The 25,062-nt window shown below is 40.5% G+C and overlaps 1 protein-coding gene and 1 long non-coding RNA gene across 3 annotated transcripts; both read right to left on the minus strand.

Moving 5' to 3' along the window:
- Window positions 1-249: 249 nt before the first annotated feature.
- LOC139208006 (uncharacterized) lies at window positions 250-10,767 on the minus strand. The gene is made up of 3 exons (XR_011585177.1): window positions 10,663-10,767; window positions 10,445-10,532; window positions 250-377 (listed from the first exon to the last, which is right to left on the minus strand). It is a non-coding gene; the product is annotated as an uncharacterized lncRNA (long non-coding RNA).
- Window positions 10,768-14,399: 3,632 nt separating this feature from the next.
- On the minus strand, window positions 14,400-23,438 carry sp3a (sp3a transcription factor). 2 transcript variants are annotated; one of them, XM_070838263.1, is made up of 7 exons: window positions 23,290-23,438; window positions 22,781-22,878; window positions 22,306-22,401; window positions 19,431-20,679; window positions 17,879-18,065; window positions 17,578-17,774; window positions 14,400-16,525 (listed from the first exon to the last, which is right to left on the minus strand). In XM_070838263.1, exons 1-7 carry the CDS (start codon window positions 23,294-23,296, stop codon window positions 16,233-16,235), a joined length of 2,127 nt encoding a protein of 708 aa, XP_070694364.1. In that variant the 5' UTR covers window positions 23,297-23,438; the 3' UTR covers window positions 14,400-16,232. The 2 variants fall into 2 exon arrangements, with proteins under 2 accessions (XP_070694364.1, XP_070694366.1); XM_070838265.1 differs by lacking the exon at window positions 22,306-22,401.
- Window positions 23,439-25,062: the final 1,624 nt, after the last annotated feature.

A 25,062-nucleotide genomic window follows, 5' to 3' on the forward strand; every position in this document is an offset into this window, starting at 1 on the left:
GAGGACAAGGCAGGAGGAGGGAATATAACAGCTGAGTCTGACATCCCATCTCTCTCCACAACAGCAGTACCAAGCTGTCTGGCAAGAAAACATGAGATGAAGTGGAATAAATTCTCCTGGTAAATGTTATTACAAACAATATGCCTTCATGAAAAAGAAAGAGGGAAGAGCAATCTGCGCAGACTATTCTGTGAACCGTTTATCAGCTTGAAATGCTATTTCATGCATTAATACTCCACAAACTGCATTCCCCCCAACACTTTCGGTACAAAAGCCCTCCGATTTATGATTACCAGTCAACTAAGCAATAGCCTGCGGCCCCCGCCGACACACCACTTCCTTTTTCCTTCCCTCACCGTGAGCTCGTCTCAGGGCCCCTGCAGGTTCAGAGACAAGGCTGTCAGGGTAATGTGATCAAGGTGGATGCAGGCTAAAAGAGGCTAAATCGTGGCTGGGGGATGACATTCTTTGATTTTTAACCATTACAGAGTTTTCATAAAGCTGCAGTCAATTTATTTTATTTATTCTAATGAAGAGCATTAGGAGTGCCATACTGTGCTGCACTGCACATTGATCGCCTCGTTAATCACACTTTGCAGACACTCGCAAATCAAGTTCTAACAGCAAGCACTGAATCAAGTGCAATGAAGCATAAGCTCCTTCACAATTTATGATCTTTCAAATTGCATCTTTTCAACCATTAAATTGCAAGATACCATAAATTTTTATCCTCTCTTCTTCAGTCCTGGTATTGATTCTGTCGTGTGAAAAATAGAAGAGTAGTAAATTCAGGCAGTTAGACAAAATTTAAGGCTTGTCTTCAGAAAGGAAACTGAATGGCACAAGGAAGGCTGTTAATTTGCCATTGAGAACAAATATCAGGAGTGATAAAAATTTAAAAGTCCAACAGGGGCTTCAAAGACGTGACTCAGATGGGTTTCAGTCCTCTGCAACCTTGAGCTCCTTTATTTCACTACCTCTGAAATGCCAGTGCACCTTCAGTGTCTTTTACCTACCATTTTTTAACATTAGGTACCTGATGTGCTGCAGAATTAGAATTAAGTCTTCGCCATATATGAAAATGACACAGACTGTGCAGCTTTTAAAGAAGTAAGGACAAAACGGCAGGAAGTGGTGAGGACAAGAGTCTCAGCAGTTTATGTAATATACTACATCTACCTGTACATTCCAATATTTCACTTTCTTTTCTAACCCTCAGAAAAAACAATCTGGTCTAAATATAAAAAATCCACAAACTCTGAAATTCAGCATTTAAGAGTGGTCATTACATTTAACCTGAAAAATCTAAACAGGTTCTTACCTGCCCCATACTGTTCTCAGAAAATGGCATAATTGTTCTTAGATTGCATCTCACTCACATCGAGCTGTAAGGAACACTTGTCATACAATACAGTCAAATCAGTTCTCTGTGATTGAGCATGTTGAGGATCTATCCAGTGCATTATATTCCAAGGAAAAGAAACAGAAGTACCATGAAAGAGTCTTAATTACTGTGATAAAGTAAAAGAGAGGCAGGAAAAACAGAAAATGGCTTGTGAAAGTGAAGGGTTAACCTCTTCACATCTGTGCATGGACCAACTCTTAAGTTATGATTGGAGAGAGTGTCTGCTGTTACATGTGACACGAAAAAATAACAATGCCTCCCTGTCTCAGAAACCAGATACATCTGAAGGTTTTATATCTGCGTGTTTAAAAAAAAAATTGGATTCATGATTAAGGAGAAAAGCAGTATAGTGGCTCAGGTGTATGACTATCTCAGCGTAAAGTGAGGAAAAAACGCAAAGGTTGATCCCTGTGAGTTTTAAAAAGCTAAGAGAATTCAAATGGTTTAGCAGACGCGTGTGACATTTCTAAATGTCTAAATTATTTTTTTTGCTCTCTTGAACTGTGGAGAAGAAAGCCTTCACTAACCTCTGCACAGAGGAAAGCAGGGCAGCCTTAATCATATAGTGCTTTGCCAGACAACTGCTCTGAAAAGGTGAACAGTAAAACTACGCCGGCATGGCTGACAGGCGTGGAAGAAAACGCTGCTCCAGTCATTTTCATGGGAGGTGCTGCCCAACTCAGACAGCACACAACATGACTCCACATCCGGAGTGAAGTTATGCTGGTCAGGCAGCTAAAGTGTTTTTGACACAGACCCTCCCCAAGGGAAGGCAAATCAGCAGAGGAAATAGCACGTAAGGAAAACAAACCGTAATAAAAGGCATAAAAGCTCACAAACATTGGATTGATCAGACAATTACAACCCATCTGGCTTGTTAAACTCAATCTGCTATCACACACAGGCGGCCAGTTTGTCTTTTTGCAGTTGGACTGTTCCCAGACCTGCTAACAACTGAAACTTAAAGAACAAGTCTGGTGATAATGTGTGTTTTTCTCACTATCAACAAATCCCACGGAAATGCCAAAACAAACAATGAGTTGATCCTACTGTACAAGAGAGGGCAACAAATTCTGTATTTTCTATGCAGGTTACATGTTTGTAATGTTGACAGAAAGCTGATGTTATTTCACAGATCTATCATAGTATCCGTCCTGGATGTCTCACTGAGGTATTGGTACAAAAATATGAGAAACAATAATCAACTAGGCAATATTGACATAGTGATGAATAAAATCACTGAAGAGCAGAAATTACATTTTCAGACAGCTAAATCCATTATAGCAAATCAGGACTGCCTTCTTTTGAATTTGACCTCCTCCCATCTGATCAGATATACAGGTTTCCAAAAATTAGTTAGCTAGTTATTACATAAATTAGTCCAATTTTTCATATATCTCAGATGCAGTAAATGCTGTAGATTCTAATATAGTAAAATACCATAAACTGACTGTTCACTGCACAGGTTGGCATTCTATCCTATCTATCTTTACTACTTTATTCTTTAAGGTAATCATTACACTTTTAATCAATTGTTTTATTGCGTTTGTATTGTGTTTATGTTTTATGCCGTAGAAAGAATTTCCCCTAATGAGAAAATAAAGGTTTGAACTGAACTGAAGTACTAACGAGTACTGTATTGTATCGAGTATTGAAGCCTGATGTATGTAAGTATGATATAAAGTCTGATATATGTATTATATTATTCCTCTGTGCCATAAATATCTATTGATATCCAAAAATTATTCCACACAGCTACGTAGTGAGTGACATATTGCCTCATTACTGTGGATGTGGGCACTGTGGTTCACTTGGATTCTACATAACTGTCCTGCTCGTGTACAAATACATTAAAGCACCAAGTGTGTATTAATCCGCAACTAAAAAGAATCCCCCAAAATTACACTTATTGCACCTGTCTGGGTAACAAGAGAACTTGAGAAGAGAACATGAGAACTACAGTGCCCAGCTGTTTTAGGACATTATTTTGTCTTTTTACATGAAACTATATGTTCTTGACCCATTTTGAAATGTTTCCAGGTGCCACAGACTGGAGAAGTCGTAAAGTATTGCTTCTTGCACTAAAGCATTGTTGGTTTTGGTCAAATTCATGTGAAATGTTGGCAATGAAAAAATAGAATAACTTCAGCTTTGTTGTTTAAGATGCTGAAAAGCTTAAACATAAAAGGAGGGCACGGCATATTCAACATGGCAGCCGAAACACAACACGTCATGAACCACGTTTGGATCTTAATTTGATGATCCATAGCTAAGGGATCTCCCGATGCTATGTACTGATCTGCAGTCTCAGCTGAACCCTACACAATGCACCACATTGCACATTCCTCTTGTGATGACTCAAATAGATAACTGGACCAAAACACAGTCTGACTCTATAGGCAAGCACATATCAACAAGCACACAATAGTGCACTCAAAAAGACACTTTCACCAGCCCAACAAAGGGAGATGCTACGGGGTATGACAACTTCTTGTGAATGACAAAATGCCGCCTGACAAGCTTTCAAGGGATGGTTGAGCTCTGGCAGATTACACAGATCTTTATCTTTTCATAAAACGGAGTGCAGCATTTAAGTGCCAATGACTGAGAATACAATCTGAATTGTAAAGTGTGTCACAGCCATTACATGGAGATGTAGGGCCAGTAATGGTGAGAGTAATTGTGTGATGACAGTTTCACTGCACGGTGACATTCTCCAGGGCATTGTCATCATCCCTGACAGGTAATACGGATCCATTGGGAATTGGGTATGTCTTACAGTTGGAGTTTCTTCTTCATAAACATCTACCAACCCCCCAACCCATCTTTACTTACAGCTTTGTCAAACCCCAGAACTCGTGGTGGCTTTTCGATATAGCTGCAGGTCTGAGTGAGGTAATTAAATGTTAATGTGAAATAATGGAATCATGGCGGGTTGTTACATAGGGAGAAATGCAGACCTTGGCGTGATCTCAGAGTGAAAAGCACAATTGCTTAAAAATCAAAACATGCTGTCAGCGGCTCACCTAAGCAGCAGAAAATGCCCTGACTTTGGAATACATTACAATGGTAATTGCTCTGACAAAATTACCTTGTCTAAGATGAGCTCGACCAGACATCTGAGACATGCATGTCGATTGGCTCAATTTCATGATCATTGGGAGGCTGAAATCAAGGCCTTTATGTGAGAGAAAATCATCAGGGAAATTGACATAAACATCTCATCTGAGACATTACACTGAATGGCAAAAGGAGCGTCACTTTTATACTGCATTGTTACGAATCTATTTGAAGTAAGAGAACTATTCTTCAGGCGGAAACTTTTAAGTGTTTGACACTGCAAGACATCAAGATTTGGTAAGTGAAAATGGAAATACTGTGCTTAATTCTTTATTAGAAGTCAGAGCATGCTGCTCCCTCTAGTGGTAAATTCGCCTTTTGTATGTTTAATAAAATTTGTTTAATGTAATGTGTAGTTTGCACAGCTGGACGTCAGATCTAAGAGTTAATGTTCCAGCTCAAAAAACCCTCTTGTCCCTGCTGCATTAGTTAGTTACCGAACCTGTGCTTTTGCATTTTTAAGAGTAACAAAGGGGGTTGGACAACAGTCAAGACTGAGTGAAATGACTTAATAAACAAAAACATGGAATCGTGCATGGACTCCACCTTTGATTGTTAGTTGTGGCTCTTTCTGTCTGGGGTTTTCCTCACGCATATCAGGAAGGGGAGAGTTAAAATGCCTCTCGTGTCTGTGATCTGATGAGGATCACCTTCATCCATTTGAAAGGTGATTTCCGAGCAAAATTGTTTCTCCGAACACATGCTGCTTGAGCCGAGAGCACATTTTTCCAGCATGTTAACAAACATGTAATTTCCATAAACACGTCCAGTAATTGACAGCTTGATTTGGGCTCTGCCAGGAAGCTGACAGACAGTTCTTGGCTGCTTTAATGCAGGCAGCACAGGCTTAAGGCCTCACCAGGCTGTAATGAGCTTCTCAGGGCTTTGTCTGGATTAGACCACCAAACACAGACAGAATCGCACACAAATCCCATCCAGTGTTCTTTATCTTGTTAGATTACACCATGTACCGTAATTCTGAATTACAATGAAATTATAAAAGAATTCAAATCAAATTATGAACAAACAAATTCTGCATTTAAATCTAAATTACTGTGCTAACAGGAAGCGGTGAGTCCATTCTTACACAAAGTGCCTGCTGATATGAGACAGAAAAGGTTCAATACTTTAAAAACCTTTTTAAGAATAAAGGTAAAGAAATTCAATACTAATTTTTAGACAAAAAGTAGAGGAATGTGTCATCTTTTTTTCCCTGAAGGAGCAATAAGACGGGTAAGAATACAGTTTATCTAAAAGAGAAACAGAGTTGAAAGTAAGCCTAAAATGTGTGTGTGTAAAAATTAGGTTAATGATAACTTTATACGATTCAAAACTTCTGAATTTTAATGTGAAACTATCAAAAATTTTTTACAAAAAGAACAATACAGAAATGTTGAAATTAGGGCAATTTAGGGATTTTAGGGGTCAACTATTTCTAATTCTGACTTACGAACATTTTGAGACTTTTTAGAAACTTGTAAATGTTATGAATGCAACTTAACATAAAGAACACATTAATTACACTTTAATTTTATGCTAACACCATGTCACACCAGTGAAAACAATGTATGATCACACCGTGAAATGTTTCACGATGGAGGTTACTGGGGAAAATATTTATAAGATGTTAACACATGAATTATTTAAATAAACTATTTTGTTTTGTGTGTGCTGTAGCTGCAGACGACCAGTGGAGTCTAGATTGAAGCCTGCAGTATCTACAAGCAAAGGTTTGCTGCTTGAACATCAGCAGCACATTCAGGTCTATTCTGCTTATAAAAAGCTGAGGTTCAAGAGCAGCAGAGAGATGATGGTGAGCACAAGAGGAAAAATAGAGTCTGATAAATCTGTATTGAACACTGTGTGAGGGATGTTAATACATATTAATGGTGACAGAAATATTTGCAAGTGAATACACTGGCAAAGGGGATTAAACATAACTCTCCATAGAAGGGGAGGTATCATCACTCCCATTCTGGCGTGGGACTCGGCCGTATCAGATTCATCCCCATGCACATTGCCAGCAAACACTAAGCCCTTATCTCTCCACTGGGCCTCTCCGGAGAGTTTACAATTTCTCGCTTCGTTGGAGCCTGAGCTGAGCTTGTTACTGGCACAAAGGCTGAGAGGTGGCCTGGTTGAGAGCACAAAGCCGCCCTCACCTCTGGACGGACACATTTCCCTCAGATAACGGACGACTTGTTGGACAGCGGCACTAGAGTGTCCCTATACATTAGTATGACAGCCACAGATCCTCCGCACAGTGGGATTCACAACAAAGTTAAAGTTCGAAAAAAATACATGAAACAGTGACATGGCTTCAGTAAAAGATCCTTGTTAATGAGTTGTGTAAGAGGTGGCAGAGGGACGTGAACTCAGCAGATGTGGTCTGGTCCCTTGGAGACACTTTACTGTCCCACCATGGGCGCTATTCTCTGACGGCACCAGCATCAGACACAACGTCCCATTTGCTACTCTGCTGAACGCATTAACTCCCAAGGGGATTAATGATAGGAACACAGACATGAAATTCAGGGTAGATGTGGCTTTTAACCACACCAAAATCTATATTTGGTCATTTTAAGATGAATGACCACATTTAGTAGCAAACCTGCTCTTTGTTCAAAAACAAAAACAAGGTAATTGTTTTCTGAGGTCGGCCCTTTTGGCAGTTCAGACGCTGCATTTGAAAAATACTTCATGGAAAAGCCAGTTATGAGCAGTAAATTAATCAACAAACAATTCTGGATTAAAGCAAAAAGTCGTAAATTACAATTTCATCAGTGGTAAAAGACGCCATGTAGCGTCTCTTAGTGATGCAAATTGATGCAATTTGAAGTAAAACAGTCTTGTGAGCTTAATCAGGAGATGATTTTACAGGAAAAAAAAACAAATTCTGGCATTAAAATGTGATTCCAGTACCTAAATATAGCTTGTTGTGTTAAAATATCCCTGAGTCCTTCCTCTGGGAGTAAGCCTTGTTTACATTATGGCAAATGAATAGATGTGAAAATGGTGAATTATTCATTTGTAGCTGACCCACAAAACATTACCATTTTCTGAACCCTTTCCAGATTGTGGCCTAATAAATAATTGTTACTGGAGTTTTTAAAATCAAAAGATATTTTGCGCACATGATCAGTCTCCCATCTATAAAGTAAACTGAAGCTGCACTCATTGATGACGTCGCAAGTTCAAATGTTGATTCAGATGTAATTTCAGGCTTTGGGAAAAAACAATTTGATAGTAAATGGACGTATTTACCCCCGACTGGATACACGGACACCCATAACACAGGTTGGGGGTTACAACATGACACAAACTGCACTTATAAAGCTCAAAGTGCTTCGGAGAACAAAGGCTTACACGTGGCCTTGCTTTGCTGCAGAGAGGACAATGACGACATGAAAAATGCAAGTTATTTCACTCTACTTTATATTATAAAAGAAGAGAAAGCCAAGCGAATGTTTCAGTAGGTTTTAAGTTGACAAGTAATATTGGATTGCTGCTTGTCTTACAGTAGGTCTCCCAGTCACAGCAATTTCAGCAGACATGTTGCTGAGACAGCTCTGGCATTGTTTTCTGGGACACAGTGAAATTCTATTTTCAGTTTTACTTGGTGCAGTAATTATCTGCATTGTTGGTGAGAATAAAGAAAATAAAGTGCATGAATATGTGCCGGTCAATTGGATTCTGTCAGTTCAAGCAGAATTGGGTACACAAGCGAGCAGCTTGCCAGCTTGTAATAACGATGGTGTTTGCGTGGAACAATTTCCCCTCTAAAACAGCTCATCAACAGCAGAGAGAGTCTGTCACCCAGGGTACGGAGTGACAAGTCTTCTGCATCTCCGTCTGTTATTAACATGTCTCTTACGACAAGCTCAATTATCTGACACTGCCCGTAATTTCCATTCCTTTTTCTGGCACAATATAAAGTTCCTCTCCTTCATTTTCAAAGCTGGTCGTTTTGGATCCGGCAAATACTGATATAAGACATGTGTGGGAGGAGGAAGTGAAAACTGAGGGAAAAACATCTGCAAGTCAGAGCGAAGTTGCTACAGGCTCGCTACCCTGAGGCCTTGATCATTGCTGATATTTGCAGTTTAAAAAGCCTCAACTGCAAACATTTTTATTACAATGCTGCCATTTGTTGGTTTCTGTACGACATTGACTGTTAGATGTAGAGTGAAGGAGCTTGGATCATTGTGCTCAGGACAAAACAAAACAGAAAACTTCCCAAGTTAAATACATAACGTGCTAGAATTACTATGAGAGTCAACATACAGATTTCATTCAAGTTCCTGTATTCTTTGTGACATACACACATGTCAAACCTTTGAGCATCTACAAATCTGTGACAGCGGGGCAGCAAATCATGTAATATGATGGAAAACCCTTGAGCAAGGACAGAATGGACCATGTGGTGAGATTATTTTGACAATTAAGCCTGAACTGTCCGTTCAGTCGTTTCCAATGATGCTGCTAAACCTTGTCCGTATCTGTCTTATTATTGTAACCACTGCTACAGCACAAAACGTTTGCTGAAAATGTTATTTGGACCAGAGTCCAGGCAGCTTTGTAATCACAAAGTTGTATGTGTGCGACACCTCTGACCAACACCGTTTTCATTCCTGACCTTTAGTTTAGCTCATTTAAACGTACAACAATTTCTAAAGGATTGCACTAATTAAAACGAAAGACGAAAATTCAGTTCAAGGTGCTTCCTAACATCAAGTCTTCCATTTGATTCCTTTTAACAAACCATTCAAACTGCTTTTTTTTTTTTTTTTACAGAACCGCCTAATGATTATTTTCAGACTACACAATCTTGCAATCATTTTGAATAGCTCAACTAAAATAGAGGATAAATGCCATTCAAATGACTAATAACCTCATATTCATCATATTTTGACATAGAGAAAATATGGGTAGACACCTTTTACAACCTTTTTTCTTCAAGATTTTTCCTCTTTTTGCCAAGGATGGCTCTCAATCTGAAAAGTTTAAGTCTGAATCATACCTGGTGACTGGGAGCTATTTTGGAAACATTATGTTTTAGTGCGGACCCCAAAGGCCTGTTAGAGGTTACCTTACTGCTTCAAATCTTAAAGCTAGACTGCCTCCACTCGTGTATGGAGCGATGCATGATAAAAAGTGAAAATGTTCCACCAAAGTGAAATATCGCTGTAAGTGGGAGTGTCTGGGTTGCTGTGGGGGAACGTTAGAGGAAGTGGTAATGATGACAGCTCTAACTCAGTGCAGGTGCAGTAGAGCATGGCAGGTTGGTCAATTGCCCAGAACCCATTACTTCTCCCATGAGACCAACCTCATAATGTGCTAGGTAACTTCTGTAAAGGATTGACCTATTGTCAACAGAGAAATCTTGTAGGTTTTACGTAAAGACACAAGTGCACCTCACAAGGTTACGCAGGCAGGTTAAGAGCATGTTAAACATCTGAGTGCGACATTTGCTAACATGGCACATAATGCAGGAATAAAGCGTTAAACACTGGTTTGCTTTATTATTAAACCAGTGGAACACTTTCTTTGTATAGAGAACAATAAATTATTATAGCTGTGTGCAACGTATTGTATGTCTGTATTTGATAATAGGTCCTGTTGAACCGGTTAAGTTTTGGCCTGCTGAGCTTGTAGGAGACACTTTGCATTTTGTGAGCACGGAGCAGAATGTCACTGAATGTCAAATTCATGATATTGTTTCTCTCTTTGTGAGTGCCTTTACAGGAGCTCTAAACATTTGTGACAGAGCTGGAGATGGGAATAAGATGACCTTGGGTGCCAGATACCATCTCTGTTCCTGTGTCATCTTCAGACAGCCACTGTTTGACCACTATCCACCAGATGCATTCTATCCGACACTTGTAACAATAGTGTAAATGGGACGAAAATTGAGCTCACCTTAAAGGCGGACTTCAGTCCTCTTGAAGGCTGAAAGCCCTGGATGAGTCCAGTGCCCAGTGGCAGCTCAGAGTCCTTGTTTTGCTCCCTGAGATGTGTGTAATCAGAGAGAAAGTCCAGCACAGATTACAGTCTTCAATCAGTCAGGGAGGAAAATGATATGTACATCATTGTCTCTGCCGCACATCCCTGGCACTGTCAGCCTGCATGCATATTACCTGTGTCAAAGCTGCCAGGGACATGACGAGAGAAACTGAGAGCCATCACAGAGCCGCCACTCAGGGGGGTGTCGAGTCTTCGAGCGCAGCAGCCAGATTCAGTCTCCATGGGGACTCTACTCTGACCTCCGGGATGTTGTTGACACCATTTAATGTACATTTTCAGATACAAAAACGTCTCCTTTCATATCTGAAATTGTTTTCAATGGGCTGAATAACACTGAAGGCCAGCTCTTGTCACCAAAAGAAAATATTGAGCACAGTTTTTCCTTGAGTGCGAGGAAGTTGAAGCTGTTGTCACATTTGACCTTGAGGTGCACAATAAAGACAAAGAGTTATTTCGTACAATGGGGAAACTATACGACAGCTGTGAGCAATGGCAGAAAATTATCCCTCCTAATCTTCTCATCGATCTTAAAATCATCTTATGCAATTGTCTCTTCATTTAAAAGAGACACGACTACAATGAACAACATAATGTGGAAAATTACATGGAGGTGTCCTTATTCAATTTTCACAGCTGGATCTAAAAAAACTTACATACAGAAAATGCAAAACAGCAAGAAAGAAGAACTTTACAATAAAGATATAACATAGAGACAGACCATAATTTCCCTGAAACAAGTGTTTAATTTGAAGCCATGAATGGCACCTCCGCATGTAAAAGGATGATGAAAGATGATTTTCCGCCACACCAGCACACATACACCATACTTTTCTACCCAGTGTACATCTTTCAATTTAATGGTCCATTCTGACACCACCACCCTAAAATTATTGCCAAAAATGCATGAAAGACTAACTCCACAAGCCTGCGACTTCTGGCTGCTGCTATCAGGTTTGCATAATAGCCCCCCCTGTCCCACACCAGGTATCTGTTCACCTTGAGAAGTCCACACCTAAACGCAATGTCAACAGAAGCACTTTCTAGCTCGACGATTCTGTTTGTCTCCACTGGTCCTGCTGGGGCTCCAGAGGGAGGTCACCAAATTGTCTCTGGAATAAAAAAGAAAAAAAAAAAAAGCCGCTGACCTTCTGCTAAATTGGCCACATTCAGTAGACAGGGAATATCAGGTTATTGAGTTGATACATGCTGTGTTTCCCTGCCTGGGGAAAATGATCTGCGCTATTGTCTGCCTTCTGCAGTTGATCAAGGGCAAGAATGTGTCAGGAATGTAGAAACACGGGACACTTTTTTACATCGTTTCAAATGTCCTAATGGTTTAAGAGAAAAACACCAATAGTACCCTGATGTAAACAAAATATTTAAGTAGCATGGTAAGTGCTTGTCACTTATGAAGAAACTAGCAGCACATATCCAAGAGGAAATTAAAAAAAGGCTTTATGCTCTAAATTCTCTGAGAAGTTTCACAGAAGAGACATATTGTAAGTAAATGCAGCTGTAGAACCCCAACAATTCATTGCACTGTGCTTTCAAGTTGTTGATTCCTCGAGAAAGGCAAATAATAGTCACTTTGCAAAATTGCAGGCCTATCCTTCAACGACTGGGAAAACAGTTAAAATTGGGCAGGGATAGGGAAGAAGCAGCCCTCTAGCGCAAGTATTTTGTATATTTGGGATGGTATAATGAAATAAGTCATTTCTGCCAACAGTTCACATTACCTCCCAATGGTTAAGAACCATAATCCCAGTAGCATTTTGAATTCTATCACACATACAGTTGGGATTGTTATTGCATGATTACAGTGTTTCTCTCCCTCTGCATAGTTATTGTATTTATGTATTTTGCACATGAATTGGAAGAGAAGTTGAGCATCGAGTACAATTACACAGCTATTCAAACTGAGCTGGAAGATCCAAAGCTATTCCCTACAATAAAAACACACAAACTTGTAGTGCACTGTTTGAAACGATGCCCATCTATCGCAGAAACACAATTCTGAAGCAGCAGTATTGAAACAGCTTTCCTTTTACTCTCCAAAATACAACTCCACTTGAATTGTTTCCCTCTTTTGCAAAATTCATTGCACATAATGTTCAAACTACATCAATAACAATGAAGACGTGCGCGCAGTGAATTGCTGCCTCAACAAATCAAAGCCACAAGAAGCTTTACTTACTTTACCGTGTTCCTTATATACTATGTACTGAAGCCACCTCTCCACATTCATAAACTGCACTAAAAATCTGCTGAAAGCTGTGCTCTCTTTGTTACAGGTCAGTGCTGACATCCACATGTAGTACACTTACAGAGGAGCTGGAATAGTTTGTTGACAAAGTTGGCCTCCAATCCAGGTGGTCGGGTGAAATGACAGAGTGGACAGTGTCACGCTCAGCAGCCACCCGATCTCTCTTCCTTCCTTTAACCTGCCGAGCTGCCGGGGAGGATCGCCCACTGATGGCAGCTTTTATCTGCTATGGCCAGAAGAACCAAGCCCCTTCCTGTTACGAGGCAATGGCACTTTGTCAAGCAAGACAGAGTTACACTGGCTCTGACACCGGACAATCGTTTCTCTGTTTCTCAATACATTTCAAACTGTGGGCGTGATTTGCATCATAAAAGCTGAAGGCAGACCGTACACAACCTCTGGTAAACAATATTCAAGCAGAGCATTAATCCCCAACAACTGCAGAAACATTTCTGAGTCTCAGACCTAAATAACATTTCGAGGCCCTTGCATTTTTCAAATCTGCTACACCTTCAACTGAAAAAACCACGATTCTCTGCGCAGATTGTCCCAGAGGTCTGTGTATCATAGATTTCATTCCTGCAGGGGAGCAAAGATTATTACAATATTCAGATTACCGAGCAGGGGAAATTAATTGGACTAATTAACATACAAGTAAATGATGATACCGTTAACACATTTCATTAACTCAAACTGTCATTCTATGTTCCTGGTGCACTTGGTATTGCATTACAATGAATTGGATTCATTAAATTATGCAAATGAAAGGAACGACAAAACGGACGAGTCCTTTTTAGCGTTATAGACCACATTTTCGGACTAATTTTCAGCAAATTGACTAAGACTCAAATAGCATGTGCTTTCCACTCTGATTTACCAGATAAAGCTTTTCATAGACTACCATTTTCATTATGTTCACAGGCGCTAAAACCAGGTAGGCTACAATACATTTTTAACTCCCTCATGCCACTGCCTTGAGCCTAATGTCAAAGAAAAAATAGCAACAGTGCCTAATTAGTAAAATGTCCCATTTAGTGTGTTAGTCCAGTGATGCAGCATGTGTGTGTTGCTGTGGGATTAATATTACAAAATATTAATAAATAATCACATTTTCAAGCAAATGATAGTGACAGAAATAAGACAGGGCCGTTCATGTAAAAGCTTTCCTGATAATTCACTCAAACATAAATGAATCCAGGTCATAAAACCGGAAGCCGTTACCCCCCGTGCCTCTGTCCGGTTTGTTCAAAGTCATGAGACAATGTTTTGTTCTCCAGCAGCAGAATATGTTCCTGACATTTCTGTGTGACATTAACTTGTGGTTAATTGAAGGTCCACACCTCCTGTTGGCCTTGGTGACTTCTGTCTTCATCTTAGCAGCGCTACATTGGGAAGGTCAAGGGGTCAAACATACCTCTCGTCCGGCTCTCTTGGCTGTAGTGACATCTGCTGGATTACTAACCCAGAGTGTGAGCCGTGGCGGGGGCATGAACCTCCTGGCTGGATGACAATTCTTCAAAAAGACACAAAACAAAAGGTTTCAAGTATGAGGAAAAATTAAAAAGTTTAGTCATTTTAGTACGACACACGAAGCTGCCCTCAGAAAGCAGGCATTGTGCAACTTCGATACATCAGTGCAAAAAATTAAAACAGAACAAAATTAAGCAAAAAGGAAAGGAAATTCATTTTTAACAGAAAGGTTTATATTGATGTTATATTGACATATTTATACAGAAGATTTCTGAGTGAGAATAAACCAGAATATAAAGTTGCTCTTTGAATGTTTCATTAACATTTTGCTATCTGACTCAGATGGTAAAGTATAATCCCCTGAAGAGGACAACATGTCCATGTGAGGGAAAATGATCACGTCACATAATTTTCATTATGTCAGAAGGGGAAAAAAAAAAAGAAAGCAAATGTGCCACCATAATTTACTGTTCAGTGTGTATGTGTATTCAATTTAACAATTCAACAGTTGGGGGGAGGGGGTACAGAGATAAAATGAGAAACACATAATAACATGGAACAGGGAAAAGCAACATACAGTTAAAGGAAATGTATCAACACAAAGACAGAACCATTGTACATTTACTGACAATGAATTTAAAGGACAGTTTCTTAAGAAGTATACAAAACATTTTTATACGAAAGGATTAACAAGATGAGAGTGATGACGACAGTGCTGTTAAAAGAGTACCGCTTTCAGTAATAAACTGATTTTTAACTGCATGATAGGATTGAAGGATACTGGTGAAGAATTCTGCAAAGCTGTTACTGTAACGTGAACAGGGGTTGTCCTCATCATAAAAAATAAAAAGGACTAAACTGACATGGTAAAATTGGCATAGGTAACATGGTGACAGCTTAATTCACCTCAGCTTTTGGTCCATCGAATAACATTTCTTCACAACACCCCACCATGGCCCGAGAAGCTACAGGGGTGATTTACTATACTTACATCACACAGTCACAAGTCACCCTGAGTTTGTAGTCAAATTTGGCAATTATCTCCAAAAGATGGCTTTTTTAACTTCATATTACAATGCATGTTTTTTTTGTTTTGAAGTCCTCCAAAATGGCTTTATAAAATCACACTTGAATTACATATAATGGAGCCATTTGAAATATTTTGGACTTTTAATATCACAAATGCATTTCATATGTAAACCCCGATATAAATAGCTGTTCAGTCAAAATATTTAACAAGCAAATAATGTGTATCAAATAAACAGTATATGTTCAAGAGGAATTACAATACAAAATTTTGATTGTTTTGATTTTCACCTGCAAAATGTAGTAGGTGTGAGTTAGTTATTAAAAAAATGGAGGAAGGAGGGCTCGCTAATTTGCAAGCAGACCGACTGCAAGGAGGACACTGAAAAAAGCATAATATTTAAAAACAAAACAAAAAAAAACATGGATATATTGTCATGGACGTAAGCAGTAACATTACTTCAGCTGGATAAAATTAGCTCTGTTGTGAGATTCAGTCTTTGCTCAAAGGAATATGGTACAAACCTTGCATACCAAGGACATCATAAGAATACACCATCCAACAACAGGCCAGGAGAAAATTGCTCAACTTACTTATTTTTTTTGTGAAAAACACACTGACAAAAAATAAGTAGATTCAAAACAAAATGGCATCCTACATTTCCAATGACACAATATTGTACAAAATAAGGCATTTCCTTGTGTGTTTACTGCAATGTCTTTTTCCGTCTTTGTCTTCTTTTAGTCTCCACTACTAGTTTTTCCTCAGTAAAAACTGAGTATGGACAATGGACTGACTATTTGTGTTAAAATATATATATATATATATTTATAATTTTAGTTTTTCTTCAAAACTTGAATAAAAATGCAGGTAGGAGTATACAGTATGAGAGAGGTTGTTGGAGTTCATAAGTGGACTGTAAATCACTCCATGACTTCGCTGGCTGCTACCGTGGTGACGAGCTGGAGAGGGATCTCTGCGTTGGCCAGGATGTCCTGGGCGTTGCTGGAACCCTGCTGGATGTTGGTGAGGATGAGGGTGGTCCCGCCTGCCGTGGTGATGATACTGTCTGAGGACCCCGCGGATTCCATCGAGGCCACCACAGCGCTGCCAGAGTTCACGCCTTTTTTGTTCTGATGAGTTTTAATGTGCTTCGCCAGGTGGTCGCTCCGCATGAAGCGCTTGGAACATTCTGGGCAGACAAACTTCTTCTCTCCTGCCAGAGAGAAAATATAGTTTGACAGATTAAGAGTTTGACGCTGAATACATTTGGAGGGGGTCAAACATGCCCTCTATCTGGAGGATATGTCTCATAGGTGAGGAGATAACTTGAAGAAAGGGGCTTACAATTTGCAAGAAAATTGAGATGTACCATAAATAACAAAAAGCACGACCATCACTGATGTCTAAATTCTTAATAAATTATTTTTTATTGTATGCTGTTGCTGAATGCTGTCTGACCTAGGGCCAATGTTAAATAAGTCAATTAGTTCCTGAATGCCAACCTGTCACTGACAAAAATGAGAAATAAATTGATGACAAATTGATACTACATGACTGCATTCAATTACCTCCAATTAGAAACCTAGAATTATTGAATATCCACTTGCAAAGTTAACTGTGAATACTAACTGTTAATATCTGAGTGTGAAGCTGACAGCGTAATGAAATGCTACTTTAGCCTGTACTGTCAGAGGCCTCACTCAGCCAATGATACGGCCAGGGTTTATACATTCAACGAGAGTACGACCAAGTGGTCATATCTCTTTCAAAGGTCTATCCTGCCAGTAAATGTCATCTGATACTGTAAATCATTATGTTGTGCTTGTGTTCGACTGCATTTAACATAGGCTACTACTTCCTGACAGATGACACATGGCAAGTGCAGGGAAATATTCTGTTAAATTAAAAACTGTGAGCTGATACAAGAGTATTCGAGTTCAAATTAAAACTCTTGAACGCTGCAGATCACTTCTAGGATCTCTTCTCATATATTTGTTATATAATCTGATGTTACCAGAGCCTACAAATTAGACTGCACAACAGTTTAAACCTCATTCTGAGGGAAAACCACCAAGTTTGAAAATCTGGATATTTATCACAACTGTCTTCAATCTTAACCTGACATTTTACACGTAAATCCAGAGGGGGACAAACACTGTTATTTCTTACATGAGTCACACTTTGCAGGGCACAAATTAACACATTAACTGAATTTTACTGATGCTTTCCTGATGTGCAAACACTGAGGGAGCAAAGACAGGGCACCTGTGTGTGTTCTCCTGTGTCTCTGCAGCTCGTCGCTGCGTGTGAACCTCTTCCCACAGAACATCCAGCTGCAAACAAAAGGTCGCTCCCCTGAATGCCAGCGCAGGTGTGCTCGCAGGTGCGACGTCTTTCCATATACTTTCCCACAGCCTGCAATGTGGCAGATGTGCTGCTTCTTCTTCCCCGTGCTGGATCCTCTGAGAAACACAGGTATGGACTGTTAGGGTCCTGCTTACTTCGTACACGGAGCTCTACAGAGTGGGAAGATTCAGAGAGAAAAGGACCAGTCGGCCTTACTCACCTCCCACCTGACTCTTTACAGTTAGGGCATGTACACGCCACTCTGCGCAGCCTCTTGCCCTCCTGGCCCAGCTGATCCTCCTCATCCACCAGCCTCACGCGAAGGTGGGACAGATCGCTTGTGTTCAGGGTGGAGTCGGTGCTCAGCTGCCAGTCTCCAGAGTCCGGCTCTTCCTTTATCCGAATGTCTGGAATTAATGTGTACGTTAATACTGACTCAGGTTCTAGCGAATTTCCCAAAAAGCCTACACAGTAAGAGCTGATTTATTATTGTGTGTGACTGACAGCATGGCAGTAGATTTCACAAGTTAAACTCCATATTAAGCACAGTGATGTAGTCACAGCTGATTGACAGAAAATGTATCACTGACAATTTTGAAAATTAATTAAACGTACCCTGTGGACTTTTTGGCCCACATGAATGGCAGAAAATGGTTGGAAGGACTTTGCTGCAATAAAAAAACTTGATCACAATGTTTTGATTGCTATGATTATGTAAAAATTCAACAGAATGTGGCTTTAAGGATATACACAATGTATTTTGTTGAGACACTGAAAGCAAACTGAAAACTATATTTACAAAAACTCCAATCATTTAGATAAATTATAAACTAAAAAAAAATACCAAGGCTCTTCTGTATACAGTTTCTAAAACACGAGGGCTTTGATTTTCTCCAGCCCCTCTTACACTTTATATGATTATAAATTCCTAAACTTTGTGTTTTTTGACTGCTGTAAAGGCAGAATCAGCAACGGCTGTTCTGCATTTGTGATTATCTCATAGATTTAAATTTTCTCATTTGATATTTTGACTGAATTGTGATGGTAGGAAAAGCACAGGTGTTGTCAGGACAGTGTGAGAGTAAGCCAGTACAAACAGTACCATGACCCTAAAGCTGAAACAGCTTATAATTTAAACCTGCGCTTTTCCTGCTGTAACATGTCAAATGTCTTCAATGAAAAATGGCAGATTTATTGAAAAAAAAGAGGAAATAAATTAGATAAACATTATCTAGTATCATCAATTACATCCCCACAACAGTCCAGACAACTTCACACTGACATAATTGTGGACGGTCTGCTTTGAGCAACACAAACAAACTTCCATTAACCTTTACTGTATTAGTGTAATAAAGTGTAGTAATTAAGCACAGAATGGCATTTTAGAAGTAATGAAATATGTCGAAGTGGTACAATTTTTTTTGTAGTAGAAGTACATTTGTAACTTAGTAAGGGATGTAAAGTAATCAAGGGAAGTGATAACATTATTTTTAAGGTCCAGCACCCCCTCACAGGTGCTGGGAGTTATTCTGGCTGATGATGGCTGAGGCTCATGTTGAGCACTCAGGTGGGAGGAGCCATGCAGCAATTACATGAGATCGCCAAAATTCATGAAGTAATAAGGAAACTAATTTGTCTGTAAAAAGGTGCAGCACAGTGTGCACGACCAGAGTCCCGAGAGCAGGTCTAATTGGGTTTACCATGGGTGTGCAGTGTCTTTAAAAACAGACTGCTTCCTAAATACATTCTGATAATAAAAAGAGCTACTGTACCTCCAGGGTTGTCTGTTTCTCCTTCATTCTGGGCCACTGAGTTAACCGTCACTGTCTGCAGGTTGGGGATCTGCCCCGTGCTGATGCTGACTGGACTGGAACCCAGTGACAGGGTCTGGACTGGAGCCAGGGTTATCTGCTGGGGTGGTGTCGTGGGCAGCTGGAGGTTCTGCAGGTTCTGCACTCCCTGCACCTGAAAGGTCTGCCACTGTATCTGACCCGACGGCGTGACCGTCTGGGCTTGGATGATGAAGGTTCCCGGGTTGATCAGCTGCACGTTTTGCAGGTTCTGCCCGCCTGTCGCCACTGACTGGACCACCTGACCGTTGCTGGTCTGAATAGGCACCTGCTGCAGCTGGATGATTGGCTGAGCTGAGGACACCTGGATGCTCTGCTCTTGACTCTGTTGGATGAAGCCCTCCTGAAGACCAGAACTCGAGTCGGCTTGCTCTGTAGCCACTGACGACAATGAAGAGTCTTGTGTCAGCAGACCTGATTCACTTGCTGGAATGTGTAGCTGAGAGGAAGACGTTGGCACGAATATCTCAGGATTTGCATTTGAGTCATTTACTTGTAGTGTCTGTGTGAGGTGATTATCTGTCTTCGCCAGACTCTCTGAGCCATCCACATGCTGACTCGCCATAATTAGCTGGCCATCCGGGGTGATCCCTGTTGCTATGGTCTGAGCACCAGACAGGCCAAGGGAATCCAAGTCCACACTGTTAATAGGAACAAACGTAATGTTCCCAGGCAAACCCACAGGCACATTTGTAACAACCTGACCCTGGTTGTTGAAGGTGGAGCTGCCAATAGAAACCCCCTGGATATGCTGGACATTACCAGTCTGTGATATGAGGTTCTGGTTGTTATTAAGGATGTTTGCAGTGGATGTCACACTGAGACTCTGGCTACCATCTGGCAAGATCTGAATGTGCCCTGTGGCATCCTGAGTCAGAGTCGCTCCGTCCACGCCGGACGTGGAGAAGCTCAGCTGTCCATCTGCTGTTTGAATCTGAGGAATTACTTGGTACTGAATGCTAGGCACTGAATTGGCAGAGGAGGCGTCCGTTCCCGACGTCACAAAGATTGGCTGACTCTGTAAGTTCTGAAGAGGGAGAACATACTGTCCATTTGATGTTAATATTCCTTGACTTTGGATGTGTATCATTCCAGATTCATCCTTTGCTGATGTGGGGGTTAACACCTCCCATCTATCAGTCCCAGTAAGCTGCGTAGATGGATCTGATGTCTGAGAAAGGAAATGATCAACATTAAAAAAAAAATGCAAAGCAATACAAAGCACTTGCCTACAAGTCCAGTTAAACCGCTTTTTAAAATGTACAGGAAGAATGTTTTCTACACATATTTTGTACAAAGGCAAATATTTCAAAGAAAAAATTCTGCATTCTTCAGGAGGCAAAAACGCAAAGAAATGTAGAGTTTTGTTTCACACGTATGTTCCTGTTCTTAATCACTGGTGACTTGTGGCTGTGGTAGTATGGTTCCACAACAAACAAAATAAAGATAATATGTTCATGTATGATTATTAGACAAAATCAAGAGTTGTAACCCTGAAGTCACAAGTGATTTCTGACAAGTAACACATTTTGAATGACAGCAGTTTCATCAGCCAAATGAACCTGAGCAAATGGGCCAACACACCAGAGTTTGTGTCAACTACAAAACAGTTGCTGTCTGAACGCAGCCTGACAGAAACCTCACAGCTTTCTTATACACGCTACTCTGTGTTGCTGTAATGAAGTGTTAATTGATGACTACAAATGTAACTGTTCTTGCAGCTGCTTTAAAGTGAGAGACTTTAATTGGTGCTTGTTGCTTCACGTCTTTTGTCAGATTGGTAGATTCTCAGCAGTTGCTTCAGTCCCATTTGATTTAAATGGAGAAACCGAGAAACAGCAATCCTTTACACTCAGTTGAAGACTTTGATTAAACGCTAAATGACCAATTGGAAATGGTATTGAAATACAAGGAGACTTTCTCTTAAAAAGAAATGAAAACCCAAGTCTCCGGCAGAATATATGGAACATGTTTCTTTCTCCCACCAGAGTTTTAATCTCATCCAAGCTCACTTACTCTTCCAGAATAAAGTTAAATAATTAATCAATAAGAAACATAATGCGTGTTGTTTTAGAGGCAATAATCATTATCATTAAAACTTAACCAAAAAGTTACCAACTACATCATATTGGTCAAAAATGTTTATGTCATAAAGTACATGCTAAACTAATCTACATCTCAGTAATGGTCTGTAGAACATCCTGTCACAAAAAACTTGGGATAAGAAGGTAGCTCTCTGAGTGCCAACTAAGATATAAACCCACGCCATTGCTGATAAACAATCTAATCACTGAGCTCAAATACAAAACTAAATCTAGCAACAGAAACTGTCAACCTACATCTTGACCAACATTAACATATCTTTGTTGTTTACGAGTTACATTTTCTCTGATGCACTTGCGGTAAATGGTTGACGGTGCTGTTTTATGAGAGTGCACAACACATCAACAATGAAGTATTACAATGAGTTGTGAGCCCAGCTGCATAAACTACATCAAATATGGATGGTCTGGTAACACTGTTCTCCCAGTGATACTGCATTTGCATTAAGTATGTCATATTTATGGGCCACTGGGTTTAACTCCAGTGAATGTAGGATGATCAAATGGATACTGGTGTCCTTATTCAGTCTGTTCCAGTTATTTTCATCTCCAAAGGGATACTGCCTATGTTGTGGTCAAAATGCAGTGGCATTAACTCCAGGAAAGCATGTGCAAGCTTAGCTACACTCCCACAGTTGATTGGAGGCTTCACATCTGCTGTAGCTGTGTCGGATCTAGCAGAGGTGCCGACTTACCACATCAGCGGCAGCACCTCTGTCCACCTCTGACGACGGTGAGCCAACCTTAGTGCAGGTGGTTGCTAGCAGGTCAAGGGGTGACGGCTGAGTGTCCTACCCACACCGGGTGAGTTTAAAAGGAAAAGAGTGGGTGGCCATTAGTTTGGGCCACATAGAAAGTGTGACTCATTGCAAAGGTCTTTAGTTTGGAGGTTTGGGGACTTTCTTGTCCTGTGTTGAGCCCCCCAGGCAGCACCTTGAATAAAAACCTGGTAGTATCTACGTCTAGCTGGAGTTTACTGTCTGTCAATCCTGGCTGAGGAGGCGGGATCTGAGAGCAGCCTGAGAGGAAGTGTTGCCTGAGAGGTTCAAATCAGGGTACAATACCCCCCTCCAAGTTTGAAATATGTGAACTTCACTGCGCACCACTCAGCTACTGGAAACGTAGCAACGACGCACAATGAGAGTCATAATCCCGAGAGGGAAATCTTACCTGATTGCCCGAGCCTTCCTCCTGCTGCAAAAAGTCGCCTTGACTGCTGCCCACGTCCAAAGCAGCCATATCCTCTGGTTTCATCGGCTGTTGTGGGGCTGTGCAGTAAAAAGCATTTAGCTAGTTAGGAGTGGGGACTGCCGAAGCTAGCGTTAGCTAAACAAACCTACTACTCACATACAGGACTAATATCTTATAACCTCCGCAGACTACCCGACTATAAAATCACAACATTCACTACAAACTGCACTTAACTCCACAAATAAAACTGCGGTGTAGGGATAATTAGTTTAAGGACAGCTGACTAGTGGTGTCCTAAACAAGCTAATTTGGCTAAGCTAACGAGCGCAGCGTTAGCTGCTATTGCTAACTTAGCCCGCGATGATTAGCAATATCACCGACAAGCATCACTGCTAGCCTGCTAGCGAGCTAATTTAGCCGGAGGATGCCTGTGGTGGCTAGCGTTAGTTAGCTTACGTGGGTGAAGAATAAGATGAGATATTACATACCAGTCATTGCGTGACTTGTCGAGAAGCGGAGAGTCCTGATGGTCACAAGCCACCGGACATGATCGGCGATTTAAACTGATTGTACACGCGTAGAAATAGATGATAACTGTCAGATTTTTTTCTATTTTGATTGACGGGCGGTAGGTAACACAAAGGGTGGGGCCTCCAGTGTTGACTGGGAGTATTTGCGTCACATACAGGATATCCCGCCGTCCCTCATAAAGGTGATTGGTTATTCCCTTTGCACACCGTGTTATTATTTGTCAGCCGACATGTCAGTCATCCTTTGTTGGATCCTTTTCCTGTTTGTTATGCAGTTTTTAGTGTAACAGTACTGGTGTTGATGGTGGTGAGGATTGTAGCTGTATTGTTTATAAAGAAGATAAAGAGGTGCAATTACATGATTTGACAAAAACACTGGATTCGTCTCTTACTACAATCACACTGCTCTAAATGGTGAAATATCTATGACAGATTAAAGTATTTAGCATTTTTGGAGATGTGTATAACAGGTCTTGAGCATGAAAACACAAAAAGGGTCATCTAAATCCCTTACAGGTAAATAATTTCAGATTAAATGCAGCAGTCCGATACTCAGGGATCCAATATCAGTGACCTGAAATCTAAAATCTCTGTACCTCTCTGCATGGTGCTCATTGTTATCATTGTTAAAGAATATGAGGTAACAAAAGGTACGAGATTGCTGTGGCTTTAAAAGTGAGACGATGAAACACTGAATTTTATGACTGGCAAGGCAACAATATTCATTTCTGATTGGTCAACTCATGGCAGATAACCAGGCCAATTGGTAGGATCCTTATTTTTATTTAACAGATTTACTCTAGTTATGGCACTGATACATGAAATTTGCAGTTAGTGATTGATTCTGCCATGATGCCATTTATCATGGCAGGTTTGCGCTCATGTCTTTTTTAATAAAAATAGCGGCACTTTACTTGTGAATGAAAAAAAAAGTTGAGTTTTAACATGGCGATGGTGTTGATTACTTTGGGGGGGAACATCACAATCGAGACACAATCTGAGTTTGTATTTGACTGGATTTCTTCCCTATCATCTGATTTTGCACAAAACACCATTGTGAAAGTGCATTGAAATGAGAGCCTGCATGCTGTTGTACCTGCTCTGTGCCTGTGATGCTATCAGGACCCCACTTCTGAGTATTATTTGTGGTGTGTCAGTTTCTCACAGTACGCGACCGCAGTGAGGCTATTTCTCTCAACCTTCAATTCAAACTTGGCCCATTACAGCCAGACTACAAAAGCACTTTCCGTGCACTCAGGAGCTCACGGCAGTGAATGGTGGATATTTCCAATCACTCTGCTGTCAATCCAAGTGTCAGGTAAACACAGGCCAATGGAAACAGCTTTAGAAAAACCTTGCAGCTATGTCTGTCTTACTCCAGGAGTCCTTGGAAACGTATCAACAATTTCTACAAAGACCTCCAAGTTAAAGAGAAAAGTCAAATACCCTAAAAGCAGTACAAATGCAACACCGAGGTGGACACAGTGGCCTGCACGAGACACGTGACTGCCATGGTGTTTGTATTCGGACCGTTAAGTGTTATCGCCAGCTTGAGCTGCAAACAAAGGAAATGAGGGGAATCTATTTATTATGTGAGCAATTACACAGTGGGAGTTTGAGCACATCTATAAGGATTCAGTGTGACAGATAACTGTAAATAAGGGCATCAATGACCTTCTCACTGCGTGTACACAGACCCTCCAGCTTTCAGCTTTCTTTAGTATTATTGTA

Source organism: Pempheris klunzingeri, chromosome 10, assembly GCF_042242105.1.
Source record: "Pempheris klunzingeri isolate RE-2024b chromosome 10, fPemKlu1.hap1, whole genome shotgun sequence".
Classification (NCBI taxonomy): domain Eukaryota; kingdom Metazoa; phylum Chordata; class Actinopteri; order Acropomatiformes; family Pempheridae; genus Pempheris; species Pempheris klunzingeri.

Coding starts and splice junctions, on each gene's coding strand:
- sp3a (XM_070838263.1), bottom strand. Junction 17,775..17,878: donor TGTAAAGAGTCAGGTGGGAG/GTGAGTAAGGCC, acceptor TGTGTTTCTCAG/AGGATCCAGCACGGGGAAGA. Junction 16,526..17,577: donor ACACAGGAGAACACACACAG/GTGCCCTGTCTT, acceptor TCTCTCTGGCAG/GAGAGAAGAAGTTTGTCTGC.